The sequence below is a fragment of the Oxyura jamaicensis genome, chromosome 28 (assembly GCF_011077185.1).
Source record: "Oxyura jamaicensis isolate SHBP4307 breed ruddy duck chromosome 28, BPBGC_Ojam_1.0, whole genome shotgun sequence".
In the NCBI taxonomy this organism is placed as follows: Eukaryota; Metazoa; Chordata; class Aves; order Anseriformes; family Anatidae; genus Oxyura; species Oxyura jamaicensis.
Window position 1 is genome coordinate 1382447 of NC_048920.1, and position 19678 is coordinate 1402124.

At 40.3% G+C, this 19678-nt stretch overlaps 1 protein-coding gene across 6 annotated transcripts; it reads left to right on the forward strand.

Moving 5' to 3' along the window:
* Window positions 1-116: 116 nt before the first annotated feature.
* Window positions 117-16977, forward strand: SUGP2 (SURP and G-patch domain containing 2). Of its 6 annotated transcripts, none has more exons than XM_035348070.1 (10): window positions 118-440; window positions 1582-3258; window positions 4062-4179; window positions 4771-5276; window positions 5436-5547; window positions 6367-6881; window positions 7829-7893; window positions 8567-8703; window positions 12342-12456; window positions 13343-16977. In XM_035348070.1, the coding sequence occupies exons 1-9, from the start codon at window positions 326-328 to the stop codon at window positions 12430-12432; spliced, it is 3336 nt and encodes a 1111-aa protein (XP_035203961.1). In that variant the 5' UTR covers window positions 118-325; the 3' UTR covers window positions 12433-12456; window positions 13343-16977. The 6 variants fall into 6 exon arrangements, 5 of the variants coding, with proteins under 5 accessions (XP_035203961.1, XP_035203958.1, XP_035203957.1 ...); XM_035348067.1 differs by adding an exon at window positions 12154-12274 and having other exon boundaries at window positions 120-440; window positions 12342-16977; XM_035348066.1 differs by lacking the exon at window positions 12342-12456 and adding an exon at window positions 12154-12274 and having other exon boundaries at window positions 120-440; window positions 12457-16977.
* Window positions 16978-19678: the final 2701 nt, after the last annotated feature.

Here is a 19678-nt window from a genome sequence, read left to right on the forward strand (position 1 = left end):
AGATGAGGGGGCTGAGAAGGGGCTGAGGGGAAGATGAGGGGGCTGAGGGAGAGCTGAGAGGGATGAGGGGGGGTTGAGGGGAAGCAGAGGAGGCTGAGGGGGAGCTAATAGGACTGAGGGGAGAGCTGAGGAGGGGGAGCTGAGAGGGCTGGGGGAGGGGGACTGAGGGGGGAACCAGAGGGGAGCTGCCGCCACCGGGCACTCTTGGGAATCCGCCTTGGCCGAACCTGGTGGGCGCCCAGAATGTGCCGGCAGCGGGAGGATCTCTCTGGCGGCCGTGCCCCGGTCAGGGACCGCATTGTGCTGTTTTGCTACAGGGGGAAAAATGGCCTCTCGGCGGATCACACGGGAGACGTTTGATGCCGTGGTGCAGGACAAAGTTAAGAGGTATCGCATGGACCGGACTGATGCTATGGAAGACCCAATCCATCATTTTAAAGGTAAAGGAACCCGGGCATGACGTGCTGTGGATGATAGCGGCTGCCGTGGCGATAGCTATCTTAGATTTCTTGGCTTCTGTTTAGCCATGTTTGCCCGAAACGTGGACTTGTGCTGGTGTTTTTCCACATCCATTTTCGTTTTAGAGGCTAATGGCTTGGTATGGCTGACACTGTTTTAATGTGGAGTGCAAATTCCAGGCAAAACCCGAATTTCAAACAAAGGAATTCTGTGCGGGCTGCATCTGAGAGTGGGTCCAATTTCAGGGCGGTCTCCAGAGACATCACTGCAGGATGGAATTCTGTTGATGTCTGATGAGTTAAATAAATGTAGGAGTGCATTTGAGGCCTTTGAATCTTTGTATTTCGTGTTATTTTTAGAGAAAAAACAAAAAGTGGGATGTTAATTTAGTGAATCTATACAAAACATCTGCAAATTCTTTTGTCTCCTAAATTTTATTTGTCCAGAAAAACAACACGGATTACATTCATGCAAAGCTGGGTGTTTTAAAATGAGATCTGTTTTCTTTAAGTTGTCTTAGCTTCAAAGGAATTATTTCTTTTAAATACTTAATCTTTCTGCCTCCTGATTTTAAGTGCTAGATTTGGGATTCCTGGATACCATACAGGAAATTCTGCTATTTCTGACTGTAATGTTATCTCGGATGATTGCGTATGAATTTGTAGAAAATATGATCTTCTGTTCAGCTGTGGAATTCTGACAGTCAGTGTGAGAGCAGAGCTTTTGATTTTTTTTTTTTTTTACACCAGGGAAGTCTCAGTAGAAGCATTATTCACACAATATTGGAATCTTCCTAGACTGAGAAAGTTGTGATCAAGTAGAAAACAGGCTTTATAGCAGAACTCGTATTTCAGCTTTAACAAGAGCAGAAGAGGATTTAATTAATAGTTTTGCCATGTATGCGTAGGCATTTGGGGTCATTTATGGTTTTTTTTTTTGCGTATTATAAATTGTTCAATGTATATAGGAAAGCAAACAGGGATATCTTAAGCTTAGGGATGCACACTGTTCTTCAAAAGTTTTGGTATGTTGACCCTGCAAGGGTCTAAATTTGCCTATTATATTTTTTTTTTCCTAAGACTACTTCTGTGCATCAGCATATTTATGTTTTTATCATTGCAGCTCATTCAAGGCCTGTCCCAAGACCAAGATACGAAGACAATTTCCATGATGATGGAAGATACGACAATGCCCAGCACCATCCACACGATGACTGGAGCGAAGACCCTAGAGATGACTATCCGGGACCTTCTTACAGAGCTGCGAGCCCTCTCATTAGGAAAGATAACTATTACCATGAACAGTACGGCCGCCCAGTGACTCGTGACCGGGAGTTTGGCCACCCAGCATCTCGAGATCGGGAATTTGGCCGCCCAGCTACGCATGACCGGGAGTACGGGCGCCCAGCTACGCATGACCGGGAGTACGGGCGCCCAGCATCTCGCGATCGGGAGTACGGGCACCCGGCCTCTCACGATCAGGAATACGGGCACCCCGCGGCTCACGACCGGGAGTATGGGAGCCTGGCTTCTCACGACCAGGACTACGGGCATCCCGACTCTTGGGAATCCACGGGACCGCATGAAACTGACTTTAGTTCTGCAGATATTTTAGGTGATTTTAGATCGCCGGGGCTCATGGAAGATGAATATGGCAACATGGAAAGCCAGGAGTATGAGGTGGAGTTTGGAATTCAGTCTGACAGCGAGTTCCGACCCCCGGTGCGGAGGGGCAACATTGGCAGGGGAAGAGTTCTGCGAGGAAAGCGCATTGTGAGGGGCGCTGCTAAAACTAAAATATTCAAAGGAGATATCAAAGCTCCCCTAAAGAAATGGAACGCTAAAAAACTGCAGCCAGGCCCTGATCAGAAGCCTGTTGTGCAACCTGATCAACTGCCAGAAGCTGCTGAACGGCCTAACCTGAGGCCGGTGCCTATCCAGCGCCCTAATCAAAAGCTGCCTCTGCGACCTAATCAGAGGCCAGCTATAACAACCCAGAGACCTATCCTCAGGCTTCCGAAGCCTGCGCACGTTTTTAGAAATCTCAATTTTGACCTTGTGGACAAGTCAGACATTTTCTCAACGTTTGGAATACAAATCATAAAGTGGGCTGGATTTCACGCAATAAAAAACGATGCGGAATTTTCCCGGCTCTTTGGAGCTCTCTTTGAGCTGGAGACGGAAACCTGTGCGAAAATGCTTGCTTCGTTCAAATGCTCCTTAAAGCCAGAACACAGAGATTACTGTTTCTTTACTATCAAGAGTTTACAACATGCTGCTTTGAAAACTCCCAAGGTGGACAATGAATTTTTAAATATGCTGTTGGACAAGGGTGCTGTGAAAACAAAGAACTGCTTCTTTGAAATAATAAAGCCTTTTGATAAATACATAATGAGGCTACAAGACCGCCTGCTAAAAGGTGTTACACCTCTGCTCATGGCCTGCAATGCTTACGAGTTAAGCATTAAGACCAGTGGTTTTGGTAACCCCAGAGAAATGGCAAGTGCTTTTGAAACCACTGTTTCTCTTTGTCGTAAGTCTTTGGCACTTCTGGGTCAGACCTTTGCCTTAGCATCTGTTTTCAGGCAAGAGAAAATACTTGAAGCTGTAGGGCTCCAGGAAATGGCTCCAGCACCAACACTGTTCCCCAATTTTGATGATTCCACGTTGTTTGGAAGAGAGTACATTGAAAACTTGAAGGCTTGGTTAGAGAAAAGTGGATATCCAATTCAGATGAAAAAAGCTGAAGCAGAATCCCCAGTACCGCTTCAAAAACCCTCTCCTGACACTAAAGTTACAAGTGAGTGAATGGTTGTAGAATGCCTTGCAGTACGTAACTGCTTCATTTGTCACTGCTGCTTAGTCTCGTATCTTTTATAGCTTTACTAGCTCAGGAATCCCAAATTCTGGGAACTCCATGTAAATCCCTAGCAGTGCTGGGGCAGGTAATTCTGTCTGCTGTAGCTCTCACTTCCAGTTCTGTGCCAGGCTGTACAGATGAAAGTACGTCCCCTTCCTGCCCTCTCCCACACGTGTTCGTGTTTCAAATCAAGGATTTTCACCTCGTGCATTTGGCTGCCTCAGCTGCCCTACCCTCCAACGTCACACCTTCCAGATAGGCCAGGACCACATCTGCAGCTGGCTACATTCCAGAATAAACATTTGCATATAAGCAGAGTCAGAGACGTTCCCATTACCGGTTTTATCAGCTGCAGGCCTTTGTCTTCAAGTTGTTTATACACAGTCTGTAGGAATGCCATTTTCCCTGCTGTCTTAGGCCAGTTCATCCTGTCTAAAGCATTCCTAGCCATTACTGTACTCATCTGCTCTTACCTAATTGAACTTCAGATACCTTTGCTGCGAGGTCTTGCAACGCTGACACCAAGTGACTAATAATTTGCGATTTACCCTTTCAGAGTAGTGTTTGAATGTACTTACTTTGTTTCTTCTCCTTAACTTCTTCCAGTACCAAGAGGGGGCATTTTTTTGTGCCAATACATTGAAAAATTGCAAATGTCAGTATGTCAAAGAATAACAAAGGTGACGTATTCATACCCTGTTGATGAAAATAACTCAATGGCTGCATTTTATTTCTTCCTACAGTCCCCCAGCGAGCTGATCGGAAAATTGTAGAGACAATTGAACAGCTAGTGAATAGCATTGTTTCGGGAACCTTGTCTGCCAAAGAGAGAAATGCTCAAAAGAACAGTCCTGAATACTGGTAGGTGTGTTTGAACAGTATGCCCTGCTACTGCTTTGCTCTGCTGAAAGTATTTGGATTATATTTCATTAAATTCACTATTTTATTCAACGGGGGTAAGATCAAAGCCTGTTGTATATTTAACTAGATTATTTGAAAATCTTTGTGCTTCCTAAAGTCCCTGGAAACTGTCCTCTTGCTCCTGTTTTGTGTAGAAGACCTCGTTCCTTTTGATCTGTCAAGGATGACTGTATGTCAATCCAAGTTCAAGATACTCAAAATAATTTACATTTACAAGGTGAAAATATTAAACGAATGTGGTTAAAATAAATATATAGTAAGCTTTATGACTTCCTTGCGTTCTACAAGTAATGTTGGAAAACGAAAGCTGAGATGCTTCCAAGTGTAATAATCTTTAAATATGACAGTATCACTCCATGGGTGAATTGCAGCATAGCTGATTAATTACTAGCCAAATGATTTATGTCAAAACCCTCCATCATTTCTTTGCTTGGCATACTTTATATTTACTTACTGCTTTAGAAATGAAGATGCCTCTTAGGCTTTCAGGTTTAGGCTTTGTTTTATGTGTATGATTTTCTTTTGACTTAGGTTCTTGTCTGATGAAGATAGTCTAGAATACAAGTATTATAGGCTCAAGCTATCAGAGGTGCAAAGACGGACATCATCGGGAAAAGAGGCAGGTGGTGAGGGCAGAACGCTAGAGGAAGCTGCAACAGAATCGGTCAGAGCTATGTTGTATGCCAGGAAAGTCGCAAGTATTAAGAGAAGGCTATTTAAAAGGAAAAGGCTGGGAATTATTGCACAACATGGAATTCGAGGAAGGAAGGTGAGGAGAGCAACCATAGGGACACAGACTGTGCTTTCAGCTGGCACAATGCTGAAACACCAAGACAAGCATCTTCAAAGTTCAGTCGAATCAAAGTCTATGTCAGAAACCAACACGTCTGAGAAGAATTCTTCCCTTGATGCAACCTCATCTTTACAATGTGCCACCAGTTCAGAGGCCCCTCTGCCAGCAGAAGAAAAGGCGGATTCTGAAGATTTATTGGCACCATCTGAACTTTTCCTACCGTTGCCCTCTCAGTTTCCTGATGGTAAGTGACAATTCAGGATTAGATTTTAAACTGCAAATTAAACTGGAAATTCTAATCATCATTTGTTCTGTGAAAGTAGATAGTCCTAAACTGAGCTGACCTTCCAGTGATGTGGATTTTGTGTGGATCTGTAGATAAGGAGTGTTCTGTTTTCTGCAGTGGATGCTAAAACGATGGAAACTGCTGAGAAGCTTGCCAAGTTTGTTGCTCAGGTAGGACCAGAAATTGAGCAGTTCAGCATAGACAACAGTGCAGATAACCCAGATCTGTGGTGAGTAACCTACACATTCATCTGTCTGACCAATAAGAAAAATCAAAATCTAGCTAAACGATTCTTAAAGTGAGATTTCCTTTTATTATTTTTGACATGCATGCTTTTATTTGATATGTTTAGGGATGGAGGATTTTGAGCAATACTTCCTCTTGTCCTGTTCAGCACCTCTATTAATGGTAAATGTCCAAAATAACTAAGAAAGAAAATCATTTCTCCAAAATGCACGTATACTGAAATATTTATTCTTTTTCTTTTATATCCTAAGTAGTCAGCTTGCATCTTGAAACAAGTGTTCTGCCAAAGTGTTTTCAATCTTTTTTATTTTTTTCTTTTAAATGAGGCTTTGATTACAATGGCCCACGTGACCTAGCATAAATTAGCACAGATCTTTCACTTTTAGTTGTACTGTGCCAACAAAAATGGAGCCCTGCTGTGTTTTCTGTCTCCTTCAGAATCAATAAATCTATTTCTACATACACCATATAACTGAAATTCGGAAGACCTGAATTCTCTTCTGGGGTCTGCTGTTTGCCTTCTGGGTGATCTAGAGCTAGCTTCTTGTCTTAGTTTGTCCATCTGCATAATGAAGAAAATTGTACTAAATTCTTCACAACACAGTTTGGGAACCACACCTCTTAAGAGTTGAGGAGAATGATTGCTGTGCTTAGCTAGCACATGTTGTAGGGGAATCCTACAGTTCTTCAAAAACATATCTGGAATGACTACTCAAAAAGCTAATGAGAGATTTATTTGTAGTATCTTACTTGTAGATAAGAAAATCTTACTGATGTTATTTTCGTTGTAATTTTTGTCCAGGTTTCTACAGGATCGAAGCAGTTCTGCTTTCAAGTTCTACCGAATGAAAGTCTATGAGTTATGTCCATCTATTAACTTCAGTGCTGTGCCAGAAGCAACCGATGCTGGGGAAAATGCTAAACCTGAAGAGAGAAATTTGGATATTTCAGAAGAGGAGGAGGAAGATGAAGAAGAAGAGGAGGAAGACAATGAGGAGGAAGCTGAGTTTGAGGAGGATATTTCTCGACCTTTGGAAGAAATGGAGCAAGCAGAGGAGGGAGAAGAGGATGATATCTCAGCAGGTAGAAGTGCGGAAAACCTTGCTGAAGAGTTGATTTCCAAGACAGGAGAAGAAATTTCGACAGGTGAAAAGCAGCTAGCTACATCATCTGATGGTGCTATACCAAATCTGTCAACACAGGCATCAACTCCTGCTCCTGGTACCCTATTTCCACGCAAACGAATTAGCAGCAAATCTCTGAAAGTTGGTATGATTCCTGCATCTAAAAGGATATGCCTCATAGAAGAACCAAAAGGTGAGTGCTGCAAATAAGTTTTGTACATATCAATACAGAATTTGTGCATTTTATGTACTTTGTTACTGATTGTTATTGGCTGAAAGAATTGCACTTCTTTAATACGAAAATGAATACAGCGTTCAGATGGAAAAGGAAATTCTGAATAAATGGTGTAATGCTTATTTTGTATTGTGGCATAATAGCAAACTTTGCTGTTTGAGATTGAGATATACCTGCGTAAAACATCATTCCTCAGATATCTCTAACCTGTGTGAATGTTACCTTTTTTCTGGGGCTTAAAAAACCCCCAGTCGTCATTTTGGCAGGTGTCAGTTCATCGGTGTATGACAGGTTTAACAGGCCTAAGTATGGCACTGAACACATTTTGAGTATCTGACAACTCTAAATATATTTAGACTTTGGATTGGCCTGCTAAATTTTGTCAATACAGCCACAGCAGGGAGGTGGGTCATGATATCGTAAAAATTGAGATCTAAGTAGCTTAAAGCTGATCGTATGTGCTCTGCAGCTGCTTTAACAAACATGTTTTCTCTGAGTAATGATTTATTGGTGAAGGCTGTCATTTGTGATATGAAAATGATATACAATAACCCCATGTAGGTCCAGTCTGAATTTTCTGTCAGAGTATTACAGAAGCTCATGGAAATGGAAGGCCTAAAGTCCTTATCATCCATCAGTGTATTGCTGGCAAGATATATCCAAAACTCTATGCATGAATGCACTCGATTCTCTTTTTTAATGTAGTTTGGGGGGCAGAGGGGAGTTGTCTGACTGTTTTTTGTTGTTGTTGGGTGGTGGTTTTTTCTTCGTTCTGATCTTTCTTGATGACTCTGGCCTTAGGCCAAGGCATTGAGTTAGAGTTCCACTTGAGCATGTACTTTTTGAGTTCTGTATTAAAATTGGTTTTCTTTACAGCTGATTCTTGTCTTTGATTTGACTTGCAGTGCATGAACCTGTCAGAATTGCTTATGATAGGCCTCGTGGTTGCCCAGTTACAAAGAAGAAGAAGGTAAAGAACTCTTCTGGTTTGCCATTGCATTCTGAGAATCAACTGTCTTTATAGGAAATAGCCTCTGACAATGTGTTATTGTCAAAAATTCAAATTAAAATAAGAACAGCCCGGTCCTCAAAAAGATGAAATCTGAAGAGAGCCGTGACTCCTGTTATCTTGTAACTACCTCTGTCAAAATTAAACATTCCATGATTAAAGCACTATTACTTTTTTTTATAATAGCTGTGTGTTAACCCTCTTAAAAAAAAAAAAAGAAAGGAGTGCTTTGCTGTCTGGAAAACGTATTTTTTTAGAACATTTAGTGAAATGCCATTTGCCTGCTGCTGTATTTGTAATATGGATTCAGTCATTAGATCATTTAATGGTTGTTAATAAAAAACATAACTGCCATTCAAAATAAGAAAGTATACTCCATTTTAATAATGTAATTAAACAGATTCTGAACCTGAAATACATATTTGTGTGTGTGTGGTAAACTGGCAAGACAGTTATTTACTCAGACTTTTTTTGTGTGGCTACAGGAAGTGCTGCTGAAAACATAATTTTGCATTTCCAGAATCTTAGACACAATTAGTTTATACACTTTTGGGGGGAATAATTTTTAATATATTATCTCTCTCTATAGTAACAACAAAATCTTTTTATTTTATTTTTTTTTTCCTCCCCACAGAAACCAAAAGATTTAGAATTCTCACACAAGAAACTAACAAACAGGAATGTAGGTTTCCAGATGCTTCAGAAGATGGGCTGGCAAGAAGGACATGGCCTGGGTACACGAGGAAAAGGAATCAGAGAGCCTGTAAAAGTGTATGTAATGGGAACAAAATACAGAAATCTGACAGCTGTGGAAAAGGCTGGGATTCTAGTAGCAACTATTTTAATCTAACCCACCTTGATGTGGCCAGTTCCGTGTTTTGTTTCCTTCTTGATGTTGGCCTCTGGCCTCAGCAAAGTTGAGCGTGGAGACTTCACGCATATTTCTGGCCAGGCTGGGCAAAGTGTGGTCTGGAAGGTGGCTGTTCCTTGCTGTACAATCTGACATCACTGAAGGCTGCAGTGTGAATGCTGCAGGGTGTGGACACTTCTAAAGATACCTGGGTGCCTCTGTTATTCAGGAGGTGTTTTGTTTGACACATTTATTTATTTATTAACACCTAGTATTATCCTGGGAATCTCCTTGCTGCCGTGCTAGGTACATACATAACACATAAATAGACCTTAGGAATATTATGAACAATACTCCCTAGGTTTAGTCAACAAAACATTTTCACTGTAAATACATGATGCATTCCACTGCGTGCTGAAAGAGGTAAGTGCATCTGCAAGGTAAGTGTGCTTTTTCCTTTAAAGTGTCGTTTTGTTTTTGAATCTTCATTTTGTCTTTTAAAGTTGCTGTATCCAGTTGCTGCCAGCACAGAGAATGGATAATATCTCCTTCAACTCCCTGACTGCAAAAGGAGGCAGAATCAATTTATTTCTCTCTAAACCCACATGCCAAGCTCTCAAGCCCATGCATACAGTTTGTGGGTTAACATTCTGGTTTCTCCAGGGATTTTTATTTTCTCTTCATGCTTTTGACAGTATTGGTCATTTTAATTGGTGGCATGTTTCCAGTTGTTTGTTTTCCTTTCTTCCTTATGGCTCCCCGTGGTCCAGTGGCCATTACTGTATTTTCCATTGATCTTTCATCTGCAGCAAATGGACAGTGACAGAGCAGCATACCTCTTCTGTGGCTGTCTGGTGATCAAAAGTGTTAGAACCTCGGGTTCTTAACTTCAGAACTTGTTGGGACCAAAGATAATAGTAATTTTATTTCATTTCTACAGCTCGTGGCACAAGTCCTGCTGCACAGCTAATCATAAGCTAATTGTAGCTGGTCCGACAGTTAGTCCCTCACATTCTAAAAGATTCTGGCTGTGTTTAAGAACTGCATTTTTAGTATGTGAAAGTACTGTTTTTCCAGCATGTGTCCTCTTGTCAGGACACGTGCAAAGTAGTGAAGTTGTGCTTTCTGTACCCCTTACAAAAACTTGTTTACCTTTTCTGTAACAAAGAGGTAAGTCCATATCTGACTGTTTTCATGGTGTCTACCTCTCTTTACTTTCCAGCCAAAGTCATTCTGTGGACAATACTTTACAACAGTCTCAGTGAGAATGAAACCAGTGCAACTTAACATTTTGCTTTCTCTTGTTTGTTGCTTTGATACAGTGCTGTGTTTTTTTTCGCCTAGTAACCTGTAGCCTCTACAGTTTCCTCCCCTTTTTTCCTCCCAGCTCTTCTACTGATGACTTGTTTAAAAGTCCATGTGCTGTCTCATCTCCTCTGAGCAAAATGGGAAGGATTAATAATCGTAGCCACTCCGATCCCAGCCTAGAGCTTTTCTTGATCATTACATAACTCTGGTATCTAAAACTGATACGTGGAGGCCCATCAGTTTTTAGTGGAACCTGAGGCTCTTTTTTATTGGAAAAACTTACGGCTTGTCTTTGAAAGGTTGCAAGAGCAGCTCATATTATAATTTATGTTACTCTAAAAGGTTTACGAATTGGGTGGTGTCTCCTCAAGGAAATGATGGCTCCAAACATTTTAAAGGGAGTTTCATGTTAGCCTTGTGTTGCTCTTCCCTGTCTTGAGAATTTTAATTGTCACAGCTAGGGGTCTGACTAATTCTGCAGTTCATAAGGCATCCTAAAATCAAAACATATCAGAAAAAAAAAACAAACAAAAAACAAAACAACCACTTAAAGGCAGAACACAGAACGTGTGGGATAGACGTTCCTGTGAGTAATTATCTTATGTCTTTGATTAGTTTCTTTACTCTGAAAGTAGTCTGGAAGAGGAACTGTAGTGTAACTATCAACCAAAACAAGTGTTCTTTCTAACTGGAAGGACGAAGCAGCCCTTAAGTAATGGAAGCAGCAAATGAGATGCCTGCTTCAAAGAGTTCATGCTCTAAAAACAACAAAGAAGTCCAAATAAGTGTTTTAAGAGTGTGCCTATATAAGGTATTTGGTATTTTGTAAGCTGTCCAATTCTTTCTGGAAGGTCTTAAATGCAGGGAACACAACTCCATGTGGGAACAAATTAGACCAAGAAATCGAGAGGATCTTTTAGGTGCTTTACTTCTAAATGTAATTTAAAATGTGACTTTACTTGTTCATGCAGCTGCAGTGTCAGACTCTAGTACCATTCAGAAATCAAAAGAGCATCCAGGATTTCTGCTGTGGACTGTAAAGTTGAATGTGCTTGTCAGAGACTTTGAATATTCTTATAGACTTGCACAACAACCTACTTGGCTTAAGTGGACCTGTTATTACAGAACTTAGATAAGAACCATTTTTCTCTATTTAAGATTCTCAGATTAATTTCAGTACATGGGGCAATCTACAAAGTTTTTCCTACTTCATGTAATGAAATCTCTAATAGGTAATACTTACGTAACTGACCTGGAGGATAAACCTGGCACAGGGTGTCATTCCTGTGGCAGAATTTTCATTAATCGTAGCTTTCTAATGGGTATGCCCTGTGCAAATAGCCTGAAGAAAGAGATGTTTTTGTTAATTATTGTCGTCTCTGCATTCCTGTGGGTCATCCTCTCCCATCTACTTCCAGGGTAAAAAGCTGTTTTGATATTGCTGAGGCCCGTCTGCTTCTGTTGCCATGTTTGGATGAAGAGAGAGATGAGTTAATGAGTTTTTGTTTGTTTGTTGAAGGGCAGGACCTCCAGGTTTTGACTGTAGTGTCAGTTGTGTAAGACTTCAGCTTGCTTGGGGTGCTAGAAATCTCAAGCAAGCAGCATTATGTTCCCTTGGTAAAAAATTCATCTTTCATGCAGAGTTAGTGGTGTTTCCTACTTACTCCTCAATGTCTCTGACTTCTGCAGTTTTTGAAATGTAAGAAACGAGGCAATTTTTGCCATCTATTCAACAGAGAATCCTATCTGCCATGAATAAAGTGGTTAATACAAAAATTCATGTAAGAATTTGATCTGTTAGATGATTCTGTCTACAGTGTTCCATTAATATGGTAGGAACACTTTCTTCTAGTGGGTGTTTGCATGTGTAACGGGAGGTGGGAAATATTTTATGGTTGATCTGGTGTGTCAGGTACCAAGCCTTTGCTCCCTTCCTCCCCCAAATGAAGCAGAGGTACTTTCCACTTGAATTGTGTCTGTTGGAAGGTATTGTTAAGATCTCTTCTGCACATTGTCAAATGTAACGGAAACAGTGTGTTCTAACTATTCATTTTACTCCCTAGGGGTGCTACCTCTGCAGGGGAGGGCTTGGGTGTTGCAGGGGAAGAAAATAAAGAAGATGCATTTGATGTTTTCCGTCAAAGAATGATACAAATGTACAGGCAGAAAAGAGCAAGTAAATAGGTATGTGCAATGGACAAGTCTGGTTTGTGAATTCCTGCAAACATTAAAATACCATTTTTTTTTTTAGTCTTCCTTTACCAAGAAAATATGGTTGTTTCCATGAGTATATCTGGCTTCTTAACGTTTCAAGAAAATCCAGCCCTGCCTTGAACTGCTGAATTACCCCAAATCTTACTTTCTAGGTATGACATAAAGAGACTGGCTCACTAGAAAGTGCATGGATATGCAAAGGCTGCTGTGTGAAAGATCTTCAGCAGAGTATGCCAGTATGAAGAACTCTTTGTTCTATAGTAGTGGACTTGAACACTAATGTATTAAAACATTTTCCAAGATTAAAGTTAGTCTTGTATTTAATTGTGCAAGCTAACAACTTGGATGTCATCTTCTGAGGAAGAAACAACTGATTTTGTTCTTGGAAGTGCCTGTTTACCTATCTCTTTGGCCAAGTTTGCCTGTTTTGTGATGAGATGGCTTACTACAAACAGAATAAGCAACATTAAAATTATGACTAGCCTGCTTCGGCTCTGTTCCTTTCTGAAGCCAAGAACCTTCTCAAATTCAGATCTTAATGCAAGGCAGTCCAGTTTATATTTTACTACATTTTGTTGATGAGCTAATCTTCTGATTCACTTCTGGAGTCTGCATAAAGCAGTTTCTTTTCCTCTACACACCAATTTCAAGAAGAATCTCTACCTGTGTACTTATTTTATATAGGATTCTATACTTTAAGTGTAGGATGAATAACTGAGTTCATCCGAGTCTGAGAACACTAAACTCTTCCTTGAAAACTTCGGCTGCTAAGGTTTTCCATTGTAGCAAGCAAGCAGTACGTATTTTATGTGTAATTTTTGATTTACACAAATTTGCAGCTCTTGTCCAGCAAATTCTTGAATAATCTCTTTCCTTCTCAAAGAAGTTTTAAATCATGACCAAGTGCAATCCATGTGTCTGCAGAAAATGCTGAAGGAAGATAACTTGGAAGTCAGATAATCAGAAGCGGAGCATCAGTTTTTTAAGACCATCAGTTTAGAGAGTTATTTCTGTTTCTATTAAACATTTGCTTTGCAGAAATTATTTGACTGGAAAAAATCCCAAGAAATAAGACAAAAAGCTTGTCATTCTGAGGGACTATTCCTGAACATACTGAAAGGGAAGACTGGATTAATCTACTCTGCTTCAACAAAAAGCAATTCCTAACTTCTTGGTGAAGCAGCTCTGAAGACATGCAAGTTTTAGCAGTGTTACCGCAAACAAACGTTCAAGGTCTGATCATTCATCTCTTTCAGACTAGCACATCCATAAGAGAGAGATCTGTGACTGGATTACTGAAAGTGACAGAATGTAATATCACACTTTTTAGCATACTCCTCCATCATTACCTTTCATAAACAAGTCAAAAAGTCTTCACTTGACTGTTACAGTACCAAAACCTACTTCACTGACATTCTCTTTAAAGAGTTTATCTTGAGCTGACGCATGTTTTGCTTACTAGGATTGAGTGCTGTCTTGCTGATGTTTTCATCCTGCATCATGCTTCTTGCAGAGCAAAGAGCTTGTGGTACACCACTAATAGCACCCCACAGTAATGTGGCAGCATCTCAAGTTCCTAACTGACAAATACGCAAGAAAATGTGCTCTTCAGTTATCAACTTGCCTGTACCTGCTGTTTAAAGAACAAAATTATACTCTCTCTATTAAAAAGCCTGCTGGTTGAAAGGGAGTGTCTTCGTTTTCATTCTGCAGCAACAAAACTTTTCTTGCCTGTAACAACCAGTTTTAGTTATGAATGCAAGTTTGTTTTTTTTCTTTACAGTATGAGTCTGTGAAACCAAAAGAAACGATACCATGTCATGGTGTAATTTTCTGATCACTCAGTTTTAGTTGCTTTGAAGCACATGATCAGTAAATAAAACCATAATGGCAGGTATAGAAAAATACCATGCTGGTAGCTCTGTTTTTCCATGAGCATCACGTCTTCACCTTTACGTTACAAGAAGCTGAAGCATGAAGGCCAGAAATACAAACGAGTTTATCTGGTTATTACACTTGATTAAAGGACAGGTTAGGGGGTTCTTGTAGGCTTTACTTGAAAATACTTAAAATCCATGAATGTTTTGGACCACAGGCTACTTTAAAGGTCATCAGTTATGGTATTTGGCAGCGTGCACTTATCTGTTAAGTTCCCATTTGGATTTGTTCTTCACTGCCTCTCTTTCTTTCCTATGCCTGTTCAGCAGTTACGCAATGTAAAACTCGAGCCTTTCGAAAAGGAGATCTGTCAGTCACAGCCTGTTTTAGAATGACAGTCTGGAACCAATATTGTTGGCTTCTGAGCTATTTCTCAGATCCCCTCAGAAGCTTTTCTTTTATAGTTTCATTGATGAAGCTGCCAGTATTGCTGTTCACGATTTTTATTTCCTTGCAAACTTCCAGTTCACCTCTTCTTTGACATTCACATTTTGGAAGCATTCTTGATTATATGTTACACTCCTTGCAAAAAAGGCACGAGGCAAAGTGTAGTTTCACTTTGGATTGAAATCCACTGATCCCAGATCAGCATTCTGTGCTACTCTGATTTAACCCGAGTTTGTTGGGCATAGTACCATTTGGGGTGCATTTGCTAAACACCTACTTACCCAATCTGGGAAAACTGTTGGTATCCAGATTGGAAAATGGTACCTTCCTTTCTGATTGCAATTCAGAGTATAATGCTGTCTTGAAAATAAAGGTGAACATTGGGAAAATCTTAATCTGCTACCCTGGATGACTGTAGTAGTATGGTCTTTCTTGTGCCAAACTTTAATTTTGGACAAGATATCAGCAGAGCAGTATTGGTGCTGAGATTCCAGTGTTGCTCTCAAAGTGGGTTGCCATTTGCCACTTTTATCTTGTGTTACCAAGAGATGACCTTACGCTCCTTTTCCAAAAGGAATTTCCTTTTATTTTGACCTGCTTTTGCAGGCAGCTCTGATTTGAAAATTTAAATACGTGTACATGTGAAACGTTTGTTATGCAGATACATTGCCTTGTTTAAAGTTTACTAGCTTCTTTTCTGTTATTTTAGTTCCAGGCTCTCTTCCATGAAGACTGCAAGCTTCAGTGAACATTTTAACTAACTTCAATGGTGTGTCTACTGTCTTTTTTTTTTTTTTTTTTTTTTCCATTAATCTTGTAGAGCAATTTGCTAGTTTCTGTTCCGTACAAATTGGCAGTAGTGCTTAGCTAGTAACTTTAGCTGCTTATGTTATTGGGTAACTGACATTTCTTTTTAGTGTAAGTAAACATGTTAGCATTGTTAATCTTTTAATATCTGCAATAAATGTAGAACTAAACAATTTCTGGTTTAAATGTTTTGCTTGTGAATTTGGCCATTTGTAAGAGATATGCATCATTTTTTGGCACTAACAAGTGGAATTGAGATTATGCAGTGTTACATTAGTGTAAAGCAGGATTTTATAGTGTACGAGGGAAGGAAGGTCCCTCTGTTTCTGTGCTGCTAAGTGTTTCTGTTGAGAATACCCACTAAATAATTTCTTAGTCACTGTTTCATGTGGCTTCCAGTGCTTTAAACCCATACACAGCAGTGTTACTCTCCACAGGAATGCCAAAACCAAGGTGCCCCAGTCAGAATGTAAGAGTTTTACCCTTTGTTCACGTATCCCAGGAATTAGATGTCTCTCTGATTTCCTTTGTGTACTGACTTTAAGAGAGCAAAGCTTTCTCTTCACATATGTGTGTGGTTTACTGTTGCCTTTAAATTCACATTCCTTTATAAGACAGGATATGAGGGGGGAAATTGCAACAAAATGAAATTTAACAATTGTGCAGCCACCTTCTATTTAGAGGTGAAGTGAGAGTGTTTATTTGCTAAAGATGCCGGCTAGGTCTCCTGTCCCTTGCTTTTATACTGACAGCTGTGGCATGCTTTACTAGACAAGCTGAAGTCCTGGCTATACCTTTTTCTTCCTTTTCCTCCTTTGCCTTCAACAATTTATTATATGTAAGGTTCTAGAAAAAGGGATGTTTGCTCTTGTTGGAGAGAAATGAGGAGATCCCCATTTTGGGAAAGATGCTCTAACAGAGTGAAAGAACTATAGTTAATAAAAAACACTGTTTGGAGTAATTGTGTTGGAGTAATATGGATTTTTTTTTTGCCTTCAAGGCTTTTATTTGGTGTAATATCAGTGACGTTTTTCCTATTTATTGGTTTTTGTTTGTTTATTTTAGACAACACTACAGCATCCTTAGTGTGAACACTTAATCTGTGCTGAGATGTTACTTCTCAAAATCAATGTATAGTATTTTTTTTCTATTTTTTTTTCTATTGATATTCCATTCTGCTTTAAAGTTAATCCTGATGTATGGTGCCCAAAGAAAGTCTGGACTCAGAAATTCAACTACTGTTATTTTGGATCGTTTTCTATCCTACAAGCAGGTATATTTTCTAATTGAAAATGAACTCCTGGAAGTGCTGTACCATCTGTCATTCTGCATATCTCATGACTGAGTGGCCAATCACAACCAGACTGTAGATTTGAGCAATAATAAACACCTGAAATGAGAATATGCTCAAAGAACAATAGGGTACTTCTGAAATAAATAGTTTTTGTGATCCTTGTTACGTAGGTAACTTGCTGGATTGCAGCAAGCGTGGAAAATGTTTGCATTATCTGTGGGCAATAAAGTTACTGCTGTTTAAGAAAGTGCTAGCACCCAGTGTGTTCTCTTCAACCTTTGGTGCCTAATTCATGTGATTAGAAGGTTGTGCTAATTTCCTTGAAAATTACTTCCCGGGCAAGACTCTGCTCTGAGAGGGAGGTCATATCTCATTATCCTGCCCCTAGGCAATGAAGCAATGGAAAAGCAGCAAATAAGGAAGAAAGTCCTATTTTTAATCAACTTCATTTTTTTGCAATTACTTGTTACAGATTATTTCATTCGTGGGGTTAACAAAAGTTCCTATCTTTCAGTGGTTTACAAGACCTGTTTCAGAAACTGGATAGGAAATCAGAACTTTGAAAAACAATCTAAAATGAGAGAGCATTGACAAGTCCCAACCCCTAAGTTCTGGCTTTATTTGCCTTAGCAGTTCCCGTGGGCTATTTACCACCGTTAGCGGGAGGAAGGGTGGTAAAGGCAGTTTGATGCAGTTCTAATTTATCGTGTACACCGCATACAGAAAACTCCAGTGAAATAATTGTTCCTGTTCAGTGCTGGCAGTGACACGTAAGTTGCTCCGAGGATGCAGATCTGTTCTCAGATGTATACATATGTGACATGTATGTATCTCCCAAACTCACCATTTAATCCCATGTGACCACTATATGATACTATATAATAAATACTACTAATAATAAAGAAGACAAACAGTTCTGGGCGTAATTTGGCACAGAGAGAAGAGAAATAAAAAGCAGCTGTCCCTGCCGCCTGCCACCAGTCACTTCCACACGTTGGCCCCACCGCGGTGCTGGAGAAGCACGCGCTAGGAAAGCCAGAGGGAGCGAGGGGCTTCCTTAGGCACCGGGGAGCGGGATTTTCCTCCCGTTCCCTCCGAGGTGCCCTCAACATCGCGGGGACCCCGAGCGGCCGCGGCCCCCGGGGCTCGGTCGCCGCCCGCGGGGTTGTCACGGGCGCGCCGCTCCCTGAGGCGAGGGGAGCCGCGGCCATCTTAGGGGGGCGCGGGCGGGCGGGAACGGGGCCCGTGCCCGGCCTCGGGCATCGCGGTGCGGGGTGCTGGGTTATCCCCTGAGGGGCCGGGGGGTGATGGCTGTGGTGTGGCTGGGTGGCCCTGCTCCTGTCCCTCAGGCTTGGGCCATCTCTGCCCCGCTGCGCCACCCAGAAATGCCCCTCAGGGAAGAGCAACACGCTATGGGAATCTGGGCTGGGAATTAAGGTTTTGTTTTTTTTTTCCACAGAAAGAACAATGGGATGGGACTGCATGGTCACAAACGCTTGGTGTCGTTTACTGCCAGGACTAGATGTCCCAGGTGCTGTGAGCAAAGCTGGTCACAGGAAAGTATGAAGTGTGCAAAAAACGTCTGTTCCCAAATAGTGCAGTCATACCCAAGGAGGCCTCTACTGTTGGCCAAGAAAACAATTTGGCATTTATGGGTATGGACAATACCTGTGGAGAATCACACGCTGGATTACAGTACAGGGTCAAATACGAGTTATTTAATAGTATTTTGAAGTTTCCAACCTGTATTTATTAATTTAAAACTATTTTAATCCAAACAATATTTTACTTGGCTTATGCTAACGTGAACAGTTTCCTCGGCTGTTGGCATTGCCAACTGATAGATGAAAGTGCAAACAGAGCAGAGATTCCCTTCATGAAAGCAGATGTGGAATCTGACTTTGTTGTTTCTGTAATTGCAGATGATACTACCTAGCTTTAATTTTGCTTTGAGTTGGCTGGGGGGCATATTCTTTTAGGTGTGCCGCCAAAATTTCAGGCGCAACAGTATCTGATTGAAATTAGCTTAATAAAATATAAATTCTTTTTACATAGTATGGTCAATTTGTATACATACATTACTTTATAACACGTACCGAAACTGGTGAATTATTGTAGAGAAGAAAGCAGTCGTAGCTATGATTTTTCTTAGACACTTAAGAGTAGCTGACTGCTGCAAAACGTTCCCACTAGTTCTTAACTCTTTGTAAAATCATACTTAGATACCCTGCTGAAAATCTGAAACATCTCAGCTTGCAAACCAGAATCACAAACGCAGTGCAAAGCTAATAAATAAATGCATTGTTTGCTGGTAATAACTTGGACTTGCCATCAGAGTAGGGTATGGTTCTGATCAGTATCAATATAAGTAATAGCTACAAAATCTTATAAAAGAGGCACAGTTGACCACATCTTATAAAAATGAAGGTAACCAATATTATATTAACTTATGCTTTCTCATGCTATCATTGGCAGTTTATTAGAAAAGCTACCTTACAGTTACGCTCTGCAAGAAATGGGGGGTTATTAACTAGTTTGTAGACTGTGAGGAAAATAATGATTTTTGTCTTTCAAAGATTAGTTGAAATAACTAAATGTTTAGAAGGAAATTCAGTATTTTTTATATACCATTCTGAGATATAACAGCAACTGCAATCATGTTTTTTATTTTTTTGTTGTTTCTAGTGCATTGATAATTTTGCCCGGAGTATAGGATATAATACTTCTTCTGACTTGCCTGACAAAGTCTTGCAGTTTGTTCGAGATCACCCTCTAATGGATAATTCTTTAAATCCAATCGGTAAGAGGCCTGTGCACTGAAGAGAAATTCACATTACACCAGGATAGTAGTAGACAGAGTCACTGGCCTAGATAAACAAACATATGATGTTATGTTTCTAGGAACAGGTGTTTTTATTTTAGCAAATGATACTATTCATTTTTATGTA